The 14829-nt window shown below is 39.3% G+C and overlaps 1 protein-coding gene across 8 annotated transcripts in view; it reads right to left on the bottom strand.

Moving 5' to 3' along the window:
- The window catches only part of LOC122699847 (synuclein alpha interacting protein), a 153869-nt gene that overhangs the window by 34747 nt on the left and 104293 nt on the right, over positions 1–14829 (bottom strand). For all 8 annotated transcript variants that reach the window (XM_043912263.1, XM_043912262.1, XM_043912260.1 and 5 more), the window contains 3 exons: positions 7815–8686; positions 6040–6219; positions 614–727 (listed from right to left, as the gene is read on the bottom strand). In XM_043912263.1, coding sequence (XP_043768198.1) covers positions 614–727; positions 6040–6219; positions 7815–8686 — 1166 coding nt within the window. The remainder of the gene's footprint in view (positions 1–613; positions 728–6039; positions 6220–7814; positions 8687–14829) is intronic.

A 14829-nucleotide genomic window follows, 5' to 3' on the forward strand; every position in this document is an offset into this window, starting at 1 on the left:
TACTAAAGATTTGCTTTTTAATTTTGGGTTCAAGAAAATATATCATTTTTCCTTTCCACAAAAGTTAAATTTGTTTATGTCAGGAAATTTGGAAAGAAGTGAAAAACATAAAAAAAGAAAATAAAAGCCACTTATAATTCTGAGTGATAATTACTATAAACATGTGGAGACAGTTTTTTTTTTCTAGTCTTATTATTCATTTCTCTTTCTCTCTCTCCAAAGTTCAAAGTTGGTACCAAATTACAGGAACAGTTTTGCATCATATATTTTAACTCAATATTATATAATGAATATATTTCTGAAAAAGTCATATGAACATATGAATGTTTTATTATTTATCCAATATTCTATCATGAAATATTTAGGTTTAACAAAATGGCAATCCACTCCAGTATTCTTGCCTGGAGAATCCCAGGGACTGGAGCCTGGTGGGCTGCCATCTATGGGGTCACACAGAGTCCCAGACACGACTGATGTGACTTAGCAGCAGCAGCATAAATCTTTGAATACATCTTTGATGATTTTTTAGGTTTGGATTTTGATATACTGAAAATTTAAAATGTGGTAGATTACACAGTATGCAAAGAGAAAATAATTAAAAATTTCTTCATACCTGACCAAAACAACCTGCGTAATGAATAAGGCTTGGAAAATCCTTAGAACAACTCAATTCAGCAATGGCTTCTGTTTCACTGACCATCCAGCGTACACACTCCAACTGACCATTCTGGATTAAAAAGAAAAAAAAAAAAAGAAACTGAAGGTAATTTAAGTTTAAAAGTTACCTCACAGGTGGCATTTTTACCAAGAAAAAAAATCACATGAATTTTAGCTTTTACTTCTGGCTTAACTCATTTATAATAAATGTATACCATACCTGTGATCAGTAATTTTTACTCTAAATCAACTGCATAGTTTTACTTAAATATGTTCTCATAATTTCATCAGTTATTTTAAAATCAATTTATTAAAGTATAATTTGCTAACTATAAAATGTACTCTTTTAAAAGTACAATTTGAATTTTTGACAAGTATATTCTCCGGTAGCTATACCTCCAATCGAGACATAGAACATTTCCACCCCTGCCCCCTCATTTCTACTTCTCCTTTGTTCTCATACCGCTTTGCCCACATGACCACTCTGATTCCTATCACAGCAGAAGAGAATATGCACTCTTTAACATCTGGTTTCTACCTACATAATGCTTCTATTTACATAAGCTACTGCTTGGAGATAGCTTATTTCTTTTTATTGCCAAGAAGTATTCCACTGCATGAATATACTACAATTTATTTATCCATTAACTCTTAGAACTGACTTTTTCTCTTGATAAGTTAGAATGTGAGGAGTCCAAAATGAAGAAAAGGAAAGTAATCCCAATACTACTTTCACTGAAGGGGCCTTCTCTGACTTGATGCTCACAGGAGACCTTTTCTCCTATGCTGAAACCCACACTGTGCAAACCAGAAGACAGCTGAGACATACCCGACCTAGTGATTAAGACCCAGACTTTGGACTGGATTTAAATCCTTAATCCACCACTTAGTTACAAGACCTTGAATAAGCTTCTTCTTCTCTCTGATACTCAATTTTCTGATCTATGAAATAGCAGGGGTTAGAAGCAGCTACCTTATGGAGTTACTGTAAAGATTAAGTGAGGCGAAGCATGTCAGCTTCCTAAGCACACAATACCTGTTATCTTATATTAAAATGCTATCTTAGATCCTCATAATAACTCCAGAAGACAAATGAGACATTCAGCTGCTTTCCTGGTTTACACAGTGTGGGATCTTAGCCCAGGAGAAAAGAACTATGGTGAGTGTGAAGTCAGGGAAGCCTATACTGAAAATAAGACGGGAAGTAATCCGCTCATTCTTCTCTTACTCTGGAATTTCAAGTAGTCAACTTGTAGCTAATCTCATGTAGAAAACTCATCTAGCATGATTAGTACCTGCTGAATAGCTTCCCGGTGCCCCACTCAGCTCTGTCTCCTCCCATTTCTTCCCTCCTTGCTGCCCAAGGAGCCTGATGTCTATGGGTTGATTCCCTTGGGCCCTGGCTTTTGACTGGGTTTGGCTGATGGAAAGCAGTAGCAGGAAGAGAGACAGTGTTTAAGGTTCCCTTTGTTCCCAACTCCCCCTTAGTGGATATGCCACTGGTCTGCTGAGTCCTATCAACCAGTCAAAGGTCAAAAGTCAGCAGTTCTACTCAATCCTCTCTATCTCAGGTCCTTCCCCTGCCCTTTTAGGCTCTGGAGTGGTAAATGTGCTCTGGTTGTTACTGACCCCAATATATTGTACTTTCCTTCACATGCTCCCTATACCTACACCTCATCCATTTACCCTCCTTTTGCATATAAATCATTCATTATGGCCTCTCCTTAAATTACACAATTTGAGCATGCAGTGTTTCTTAGGAGAATTTAAAAAACAAAACAAAACAACCCACTGATACAATGTGCTTCATTCCCTCTGAATGAAGAAAGGAAAAGGAGCCATGCTGAGCATCTATGAGCAAGACAATCTACATCAATGGGTATTAACACAGAATGCAGAACTATGAGACAAGAGTCCTGATTTTAGTAATAGCAGTTAGTCTTCTCTCTCTCTGGTTAGTCCGACTAAAGGTTTGCTAATTTTTAAGCAGCTTTTTTATGAGACCAAATTTGGTTTTGCTGATTTTCTCTACTGCTTTTCTATTGTCTATTTATTTTTGCTTGAAAAGTTTTAGATTTCCTTCTACCTACTTGCTTTGAATTTAGTATTTTTCTAGTTTTGTGAGGTAGATTAGGCTATTAATTTGAGATCTTCCTCCTTCTCCTTTTTTAAACACAGGCATTTACTAAAACATATATTTCCCTTTAAGTAAGCTTTAGGTGCATATTTAAATGTAGGTATGTTGCATTTTCATTGATCTCCAAACAGCTTATAATTTTCCTTGTAATTTCTCTTTTGATATAATGATTATTTTGGACTGTATTAATTCTATATACTTGTGAATATCTTAAATGTCCTTCTGTTATTAATACCTAATTGCATTTCATTATAGTTAAAGACAAAAACTTTGCATGATTTTAATTACTTTATATTTATTGAGATCTGTTTTATGACCCAACATACAGTCTATAAGAGAGAATATTTTGTGTGCACTTGAAAAAAAAAATGCATGTTTCTGCTATTGGGTAGCATGTTCTGTTAGACGTGTTAGGCTTAGTTCATTGAAGAAGAAACATTTAAACAAATAAAAAGTTGCCAGAGAAGTAAAAGGAAATATTATATCATTACCATGAGTTTGAAAGCCATATCATTTGTCATTAATAGAACTGGCAACAAAACAAAAATCTTATTAAGTTCTAGTTGGAAATTTTTACTTGCTAACATCCCTGAGCTTTGGGTCACACATTGTATATTAAAAAGGAGTATAAAAAAAAAATAAAAAGGAGTATCAGTAGGTTATGTATTTTCTCACCAGACCAGCATTTTGTCTTTGGGCTTATTCAGAAATTAAAAGAGAATTAAAGTTATTTCATTACAAATCTGTTTAGATTCTGAATTTTTGTTTTGGCTCCATGTTAGAAAATAGATTGTTTTCACCTTTTTGAAATTTTCTTTACAATTATTTTGCTTAACTGTTCCCAAACGGCACTTAATAATACCTTGAACTCCCACAGTATCTAGTGTTGGGTCCCCCAGAAAGCACTCAATAAATTTTGCATGGAGCTGGCAAGAATTTATGATGTTCCATTTAAGGAGTTTAAGTGTGGGGGGAGATGTTCTTTAGCTTTGGTATGACTTCAGAGCCCCTTTTCTAATGTAATCTTCTTATTTGATATCCTGTCTCTGACTCTGCTTCCTGTCAGCCAAGTCATATCATCTGAGCAACTTCTGCCCATTTGTACCAAGTTTGTTTGTCTTTAATGACAGCAGGGCTCTCCAAAATGTGCTTAACGAGGTGAATCACCACCAGTTAGTTACCAGTGTTCAAAACAAGGTCTTAAAATGGAAGAATGATGACTTCTTGGGACTCCCTCAATTTCTTCAATGTCCATCACAATACACTAATGAACTGAGGCAGGACATGTGTCAGGACAGGATCGCCAAAGGGCAAGGCACGTGTTACAAAATATTTGTATTTACCGCTTTTGTAAATTCTAGATTAAATGAAGGAATAAAAGAACACTTCCAGGGTTGGCTTAATGACCACTAAATTTCTTAGGTACCTTTCTACTTTGAAGATTCTTACTCTATCAAAACAAGCATTTGGGCACACAAATTAACAAATTTTATACAATTATGTGAGTGCGTTAGTCTCTCGGTCGTGTCCCACTCTTTGCGACCCTATGGACCGTAGCCTGCCAGGCTCCTCTGTCCATGGGATTTTTCCAGGCAAGAATACTGGAGTGGGTTGCCATTCCTTTCTCCAGGGGATCTTCCCGACCCAGGGATTGAATCTGGGTCTACCACACTGCAGGCAGACTCTTTACCGTCTGAGCCACTAGGGAAGACTTAACTACAATTATGTAGTTAAGATATATTCAAAACCCACCACTAGTGAGGAAAACTAATGAGCACTGTATTTTATAAATACTAAAATGACAAGGTAGATGTCAGCAATCACTGGCACTGAAAGAATATTTTAGTCATGACTGACATTCCCACTGATTACCAAACCCAATTCTTGCCTTCCCCCAGGATTCTGACATGGGCCTAGATCCTGAATTCACCATCCTGCACTGGTAACTACCTGCCTTATCCACCAGGCTATCAGTTCCTTAAGAAAAGAGACTATGTCTCATTCACATGTGTTTTGCCAGCACCTTAAAACAATGTCTGGTGGACTCAAAAACACTGTTTAACTTTACTGAATTTTCACTCACATTTGTTTTTCCTTTTTTCTTGATGGCAGTTCAGCTCTTATTTGACATAGCATCATTGCCAACTAACAAAAAATGATATCTATCCACTGGGTCATGGATTTCTTATATGATCAGAAAACCTAATCACTGAATAACATTAAACACAATAGAAAACAACTTTTTAATAATGTAAAACTTTGCTGAATAATAAATAAATTGAAGATACAAAAATTTAGATTTGCATAAGAGGTATACAGGGGAAGGAAATTGCTTTTCAAATATAACATGTTCCTTAGTGAATTCACAAACAGACTTTAACTAGCAAGTTCCTCTAGTATATTTCAATATAATTCTATTTGTAAAAATTATGATTATTCAGCTTATAGAAGCCCTAACTATTAAGCAAAGCAAAGTACAAATGCAGAAGCACAAGATATATTATATTTCCCTACATTTCACTTCTGGCTTCTTAATAAATGTGACTGAATTTCACATTTATTTGCCAAAGATCTTAAAAGTAATTTTAGTTTAATAGCTAACCTTCTAGTGATGTGTTACATTTTACAGAGGCACTCACTACAGTGCTATAAAAGACCACATTTTCCTGTATCACTGTTTCTAGGTTTTAACTCTATCCCAGTCAGCATTAATTTGCCTAGTTTTTGACAGATAACATACTGTGCTCTGCGAGAGCCAAACTTAAACTCGGCACTGATATTCTAAAGAACTCCTGATAATGCAGACACTTCAACTTCAGATGTAATCCATTAAAGGTCCACTTTATTATCTGAAATCCTCCTGAGTGCTAGGCTAGCATGCCTTACCATACACCTTTTCCCCATTCGTCTTGCTCATTTATACTCACATTAGGGAAAAAAAAATGAAACAGCCTCACATAGATCCAGGGGTGGTTAAGAATCCAAACTTCAGTCACCATGGATAACAGAAGTTCTTAAAATGGCAACAGATCATTTTCCTTTCTCTTTATTAGCTATTTTGATGCTTACCCTAAATTGGAATATAGTCTCAAAATCTCAAAGCAGTTAGTGACTGAGATGGTTAACCTTTTAAATGCAGTAGGTTCATTTGCTGTTTGCTTGGAACACCACTCTTAAGTTTACTTAACTTTACTAGAAATCTTACAAGACAGGAACATGTGGAGGGCCCAGCCCCAACCAGTCACCTTGATGGCCAGGCCTGCTGGAGTCAACTTTTCCACATTTCGCTCGTTGAGGCAGTCTTCTCCCATCAAAGAAGTGAGGTGCTGCAGACACTCTGCATGTCCCTGTGATGCGGCAACGTGTAAGAGATTGTTTCCACTTTCGTCATGAATTTTGTCTAGATTGTCGGCAGCTAGGTGTGGCTGTACACATAGTAAGATGAGGAAAACGTAAGTCAATAAAACAGAATGAGAAGCTGTGGGGGTTTTGCTCTGGGCCTTGGGAAGAAGAGATGCGCTTCCAGAAGCCCTGGTGACAGCCACGGGGTTGTAATAAGTCAGAATTCCTTGCTATGAAAGCACAGGAATGCTCAAGTGACTTACTTTCATGGGAGACGGGCAACCGAGATGAGTCAACGAGTCTGTAGAGGCTCCAAGCCAGCTTTCTAACAACTTATGGTAACCAGCAGGTTTCCTGTCTGTCTCTTCCACTCCTGCTATCTTCTGAGGGCCAGACTCTGCTTTATTCCTTGTGGTAGGTTTGTTGAATGAATGAACTACCTGTCATAACCATCTGCTTTGCCTTGAGCTTTGGAGAGCTGGCTCTGATGGCAAGCCTCATGGTGGGTGCTGTAGTCTGTGCTCCCCCGGGCACCTCCAGACACTTTCACCCCTAAACAAACTCCTGGGCAGCTGGAAGCTCTACTTGGATTCTGGTTTCTTCACCTCGAGTGAAGTTCAGTGCCCTGAGCGTAACTCATTGATAAAGACTGTTGGGTAAATTGAGAGGTGTTACCATTTGGGAAACATAAAAACATGGGAAAGATAAAAGAAAGGAATGAACCAGAGAGGAAGAGCCAGGAGAAATGGAAAAGACATTTTCAAGAGACAAAAAAAAAAAAAAAATTTACTTGACTTAGTAAAATTGTTCAATGATATCATCCTATTATAACACTAAAATTTGTGGTAATAGACCAAGTGCATTATATTTATCTATGCACAGATTTACCCTGAGTAGAATCACATGGCCAAGATGTGATGATTTTCCTTGAATGAGACTTTAATTAACACCACAGTGTCAGCTCAGGCTTACTACTGTTTGATCCATGTCTGGAAGCCAGGAAAGAACAATGTAGGCAGATGGAATGTGATTTCAGTTTAGTTTTCTCTGAGCCTAAGCAGAACAGACTTTTCTTACATCATGTTACTCTGTGTCTAGAGTCTCTGGAAAAGCTTCTTCATGCTCCCTAGACATGCAGACCTGGAACTAAATAAAAACTCCATGTGGGTCAGAGGGCAATCAAGCTCTAGGGTAAGTCTCTATCTGCAAATGCTTTCAAACGTCCTGGTCCAAGTCTTCTGAATAATGATCAGGATAAAACAGAAGACCCTCTGTTCATGTATCTGGCAGGTTCCCCATCATCAAGGAACTGACATCCCCACAAATAACTCAGTGAGAGCACTGGGGACCATTTGAAAAGCAAAAAGAAAGACATTAAGATTCATATTTTTAAAAGTGCTGGACTTTTTTTGGTTTTGCTTTTACTTGCGACTACATGTCCTTATTACAGTTGAATTCATGCACAGTTGAAGTGAAATAACACTCCCTCTATAGCCATTTGTTTTTCCTTATATTAACCACCTAACTTTTAATTTTAAAACTCCAAAGTCACATCGCCCAACAAAAGCCATTGCGAAAAATTGGAACAAAAGCACCATCATTCTGTTACTGGTGAACGGAGTTGATGAAACTGGAGTTCTAGACGGTTAGTGTGTATACTGAATTAGTTCATACTCACCAGGAGAGATATTTGCCCTTCTTTAACAATGTTCAAGATGCTTTTCACTTTTTTCAGGTACTCGTTCCTTTCTTCGGGTCCCTGGGAGCTGGTCCAGTTCATGCCGCCAACCTGCTCCTCAGGCTTGGGGTCCGTTGCCGAGGGCTGCAGATGGAAGGCCCTGAGCTGGCAATCTGGTGCCATAGCCTTGTCAACTTTCCGACTGTGAGGATCACTGAAGGTCTTGTGTAGGAAGTCCTTACCCTGGTCTTCAGGCTCATAAGCAGAGCCACATTTAACGAGAGGAGGAGAACTCTCCGATTCCTCAGGGGAGAGCTTCTGTTGGTCCTGGACAACAGAGGACGCTTTTCTCAAGTGAGGGCTTTTCACAGGAGAAAGAACACAAAACGGCGTCATGTTAGACGGGGAGCTCTCGGCACTTCCTGTAGGGCAGGCTTTGCCGGAAAGGCCGTTAATGCTTGTGCATAAACCCAAAATCCTTTTTTCCGAAGTCGCCTTGGTGAAAGAGGCCAGCTGCTGACTGGATTTGATGTAAGGCACGTCGAGAATCTCATCCATGTCGAGGTCATAATGTTCCAGCTCCCCCAGCAGGGCGCTGGGCTCCGTGCTCTTCCTCTGGGGGCTGCCCTCGCCAGCTCTGGGGCCGAGCTCCTCGGGCTGGGGGCCTGGGTCAGGATCACCCCCTTTCTGGTACTCTGCCTTTTGGTTCTTCTGATCATCACTTTCATTGTTCTCCAGAGTCTCTGGCTGGTGTTTCAAGGGGGACACTCTTTTCACTGGGCGGAACTTACTATACACATCGGCGATTCCTGTGGGCTTCTGCGTGTTTGTAATAAGAGTTGAGACACCACAATTCCAGCCAGAGCTAGACACTGTTTTAAAATAAATTAAGAGAGGGGACTATTAAATTGAAACACTGAAAACAGCAAGGCCATGTAGGCAGACACGATCCACTCAAGTTGTGCTCAAAGGAAGTCTGGGTATTAAGGAACAATTTAAGAGAGAATGTAGACCATAAAACAGTTTGTACTTACCCTTGAAAAACAGTGAATGCTAAAAGAAAGTTACCATGTATTGGCTCGGAATTAATTCATGTAGTAATAATAGTAGAAGCAAACAGTAAAAGAAAACAAACCCAGACAGACACTCTGTTTTATTCCCTGAGTGGTTATACCTCCTTGACAGTATGCTGATACTTGCCACCACTCTGAAAAACAGAATTGGAGGACAGGATCCTTTGCATTTAATAAACTTCCAAACTAATTCAGGGAGAGAAGGTATGTACCTGCATATGTGTGTGTGTGCACACACACATAGGTATACCCTTAGAGCTCATGAAGTCTTGGAGAAAGAAGGGGTAAATGATTTAATATTGGGCAAACTTAAACTGAGAACTATTGAGTGATTTGCTAGGTGATCTGTTAGATGGATCAAGGAAAGAACAGGAAGGCATGGAATGGTCAGGACTGGCTGGACCGTGGGAGATAAGCCACAGTGGAGTTCATCCCACCCTAGACTGAGTATCCAAGTCAACCATAGCTCATGGGCATTTGACGGTGCTTTCTGGCATATGACCAGCAACATAACACACTGCCACGTCACAAGGAACATGCTCTTTTAGAGTCTGCCCTCCATCATTTGGAAAGCTGGAAATGAACAGGAGGAAGTTGCAAAGGGAGGGTGAAGCAGGCAGGCTAGTATTTTTTCTTCCCCCTTCTCATTTCTGTGCAAAGTTCAGATAAAGATTGTATAGTCTGCGTTTGAGTGTCTGGTTGGGATGACGTGTCAAGCGAAACAGCAACACATCCAGAGGTGAAAGTTAAGCACCACTTCCTTCCACGGGGAGCCTCATATGACCAGCTGCCCCTGCCTCCCCTCAGAGGCTGACCGAGCAATGGCCTCCTCCCTCGGGCTTGATGATACAGCTTCCTCTCTGGGACACTCCTCTGACTAGACAGATGACCCTGCACCCTGGTAACTTGCAGGCCACTGATTTATGGACTCTTACTCCTTTCCCACTTAGTTTATACCATCCTCCACCAAAGGCGTGAGGTTTCAGGATATGCCTTCCCACTCGGCATCTCCCATCTCTGTCTCCTCTTCTAGAACGGTAGCAGGTGGGAAGTGTTTAAACCGAGGCACCTGTGTGTGTCTGTTCTTTGCCAGCGAGCACAACCCAAAAATGGGCTTCCCAGGTGGTGCAGTGGTAAAGAATTCCATCTGCCAATAGAGGAGATGCAAGAGACGGGGGTTCGATTCCTGGGTCAAGAAGATCCCCTGTGGGAAGAAATGGCAACCCAGTCCAGTATTCTTGCCTGGAGAATACCATGGACGGAGGAGCCTGGTAGGCTCCAGTCCATGTGGTCTGAGTGACTGAGTACACACACACACAGCACAATCAGACACTAAAGGATCCTGAGAAGAGGGTATATTCAGGACTGTAACTTCTGCAATAGCCCCTGCTATCACTGATTCTTGGGGTGAAAGTGGCATACTAATGATTTAAAGTTCCCCAAATTTAGACCTGGCCATTCTTCTTCCTACTACAATGTGTTCTCAAGGGATTCAGGTTCTCAAAGGATTCAGGTAAGTTCCAGAGTCAAAACAAGATGCGAGTGAGCGTTCTAAGCCTGAATGCGAGATACCTATTGGTGGGTGAGTTTTTCCCCCCGGTGGACCACAACTTTGCTTGTGGTCTCAGAGGGTCTGCACGAAGCGATCCTTCTCTGAGGACTTTCGGGAACCTACGAGAACACTGTCAGATGTGGAATGAGGCCAGGATTCTGTCTAGTAAGAAACAAGTGTTAACTGAGAATATTCCAGAAGGGAAGGGAGGTATCTAGATGCTCTTAAGCTGCTGCTCCTCTGCCTTTAGCTAACTCTGGTTCTTACATGTATACAGTTCTTGACACAGAGCAGACAATTAACAAATGCTAGTATCTGAGTTTGAATCTCACTCTGTACAACACAGTAAATTTCTTTAAAAATGCCCAAAGCATCCTTCTGAGGGATTCACAGCTTAATTTCACAGGGAACCAAAGTCCTTTTAATAAACTCAGAGGAGCGATAATCACCAATGAGAGCTGGATTTTCTAGTTATTTATGAAATGTAAATATGCAAAGGCAAAGACTAATTCCAACTGGTCCATTATAAATTTCAAAGTCTTTCTATCCTTTATATGTCCTTTTGCCCTATAAAATGTAAAGCTAAAAAAATTAATGCCTGCCAGAAATTCTTGCCAAGCCTTTAACTCTTCCTTTCAAGAACACATGGTTACTTACTTATTTAAAAGAGCAGAGAAACAGTGGACACAGAGTTTATAATATGTAAATATGCCTTTAATTTTATCCATCAATTATCTGAAAAGCTTATAGTAGAATATATATATATATATATTCCTTAACATTTCTGAGATGTACATTTATTATTAGGGAGAGCATTTGCTAATATATTGCCAACTACCTTCATGTTTTTGGAACTTCTTGATAATGTGAATCTCAGGATGTAATAAAAAAATTTTCAAGTAGTGGGCCAGTACAACGAGAGCATTGTACCAATGTATTTATGTATCATATAAGGTTGTGGGTTCAAAGGGCTACTCTTTTATGTTGGCTTTATTTACATGTGAAATTTTTTCCAAGTGATACAGGGAAATGGATACCATATGTTTCCCAGCTGTTTTCTTCTGACAGGGGCCATTAAGAATGCTCTATGGAAATGAATTCTGTCTGAATCTTATGAAAACACTTCTTTCCACAGAAGAGCCTAGAAACTGAAGAAGGGGCATCAACATTAGGCTTGTTGTACTCCTTATTCAAACCTATGATTTTTTTTTTTTTTTTAGGCTGAGAGTGAAATCTGTGCTTTTTAGTCTCTGTCTTGACTTCCTGGAAAAAAACCCAGTTAGGAAAAATGGATTAGATGACAAGTTTTCATGAGAATGTTCTCATTTATTACCATATACTTGTCTGAGAAGTAAAATTTTGTTTATATATAAAAGATAAAACTCAATTAGTTTCTTTCTCCTAAGCTGGGAAAATGGGCATTTTAAGCATAACATCATTGCCCTTAATAACTGACAAGATTTTCACTTCCAATTCAATAAGTCTACCAAAAATTCCACTTATATTGTTGTTCTATGCCAACACCATAATAAATTTCTTATAATGCATGGAAACAAAGATCAGACTAATTATGGTTACTAGGAGGACTTTTAGGCTAAATTTATTTCCTGGAAATCATGAATAAACACTTCACATGTTAAACTTTGAATCTCTGACAATTTGATCTATTATCTTATGAGATCTTTACAAGCTCTGTAAGAATACAGTCTGTGTCTAATTTCTCTCTATCCCTCAAAGCACCCAGAAAATTCCTTTATATGAGTAGGTTCTCAGTGACTTTTTGGTACAGTGGATTAATTTTCAACATCTTATGAAAGGAAACATGTAAAATATACCTTAAATCAGTCCTCCTGATTATGGCACACATTTTCTAAATGGTCAGTAGGTAAATGGAAGTGCATTTGAGGCTGATTTATAGACCATAATTCCCTCTCCTAATCTAGTTGGCATTTGGAATGTCTCCGACCTCCAGCAGGGTATTTCCAATTGCCTGCTGACCATCTACAGGTCACCATGTCTTCAACAAGCATCTAACGTGATCCTACATCACACAAGTATGTGTAACAGGTAGAATGTTCTGATCCAGGGGTTTTATCACCTTCCACACTGGCCTGCTTTCTCCTTTTCACTTCCTTATCCAATATATACACATACACATACACACACACACTCTCTCTCTATTCCATCTTCTCTAAATGTATTCCTGAATCATATGACCATGTATTCTGGCTCCCAAGAAAACCACCTCCAAGGCATCACTGATCTATCTCTTTTTTTAAGTTAATTTCTGTTAGAGTATAGTTGACTTACAAGGCTGAGTTAGTTTCTGCTGTACAACAGAATCAGTCAGTTGTGCATATACACATATCCACTCTTTTTTAGATTTTTTCCCATATAGGTCATTGCAGAGTAGTAAGTAGAGTTCCCTGTGCTATAACAGTAGGTTCTTAGTTATCTATTTTACATATAACATGTATATATGTCAAATCCCAATGTCCCAATCTATCCCTCCCTCCCTTTCCCACTTGGTAACCACAATTTGTTTTCTACATCCATGACTCTATTTATGTTTTGTAAATAAGTTCATTTGTACCATTTTTCTTTTAGATTTCATGATCCAGCAATCCCATTCCTATGCATATATCTGAAGAAAACCATAATTCAAAAAGATACACGTGCTCCAATGTTCACTACAAAACTATTTACAATAGCCAGGACATGGAAGCAACCTAAATGTCCACTGATGGATGAATGGATAAAGAAGATGTGGTAATACACACAATGGAATATTACATGACCATAAAAAATAATGAAATAACTCCACTTGCAGTGACGTGGATGAACCTGGAGCCTGTCACACTGAGGAGAGTAAGTAAAAGACAAATACCATATGATACCGCTTATATGTGAACCCTTCTCTTTTATGATCCCTGGCCCTCACCCGTTTGGCAGTGAGTCTTACTGTGGCCTGATCCTCAGTTCTTCTCTAATTTGGTCCCTTGCTTCATCTTATCACACTGACTAGACCACACAGACCTTCCCATAGTCTATGCAGGTTTCTGTCTATTTCTTAGGTTTTCCTTTTTGATCCCCTATTCAGATAAGTCTGATTTTTTCACTTCTTAATTTAGAAACATTGAGGTGGCCTTGTACTGCCTAAAACAATACCCCAGTGCATAGAAACCATGCTAAATACCCCTGATTTAAAGAATAAGCGAGCTTCTCACCTTTCAACTCTTTATTCTTCTTAATTAATTTAAGAACTCTGTTAGATGCTACAATGATTTTAACTCCGCTGCAAAACTTACAAACTCCTTTTAGAATAATGAGACTGTGGGCCTTTACCTCAGAGACTTTCATAAGCAGAGAGTTCACAGAAATGCTTTATTTCTATTCCATTTTAATTATGTCCTTGAATTTACTATGACAATGATTTTCCACTTACAACACTGACCTAAAGTTTCTCTTAAAAACAAATATGCTAAAAATAAGTGGTCTTAGAAAAACAAGTTTAAAATAATAATACAAGTGGTTTACAGGTAAAACAAAAATGGCAGAGAAAACTTTACATGTAGACTCTTGAGAGTCCCTTGGACTGCGGGGAGATCCAACCAGTCCATCCTAAAGGAGATCAGTCCTGGGTGTTCATTGGAGGGACTGATGTTGAAGCTGAGACTTCAATACTTTGGCCACCTGATGCGAAGAGCTGACTCATGGGAAAAGACCCTGATGCTGGGAAAGATTGAGGGCAGGAGGAGAAGGGGACGACAGAGGATGAGATGGTTGGATGGTATCACTGACACAATGGACATGGGTTTGGGTAAACTCCAGGAGTTAATGATGGACAAGGAGGCCTGGCGTGCTGCAGTCCATGGGGTTGCAAAGAGTCAGACACGACTGAGAGACTGGACTGAACTGAACTGAACCCATGTTGTGGAAATAATACTTGAACAACTAAGTTTTGATGAACCTTTTTTTCAGGATAGTAGCTAAATTCTTGAGGATTCTTTATGTTCTAATTATCTTCTCATCTCAGCACCATCATTCCCACATCACTAACTTTCCTCTGCCTTTCCATCACTAAACTCACCCTTTCTGGATGTCCCGTATCCTTCTTTCATTTTCCTTCTTTGTGGCAAGTACCCCTCTCCCATGATGCCTTTGCTGCCTTCTCTGTCTGAGATGGAAGCTCATCTGCCAAGATTCCCCTCATGTGTTACCTCCTTGGTTCATTTCCTCTGACTTTCCCAGATAATTGTTGTCTGTTGCTTCTCAGTGCCCTGAGATATACTTGCTCATGCTGAGAGTCAGGCATGTATAAAGCTCTGTTGCAACAATTCACTTAAGCATCTGTCTCACCTTCTCCACTGAGAGTCCCTCAAAGGCAAAG

This window comes from Cervus elaphus, chromosome 9, assembly GCF_910594005.1.
Source record: "Cervus elaphus chromosome 9, mCerEla1.1, whole genome shotgun sequence".
Taxonomy (NCBI): domain Eukaryota; kingdom Metazoa; phylum Chordata; class Mammalia; order Artiodactyla; family Cervidae; genus Cervus; species Cervus elaphus.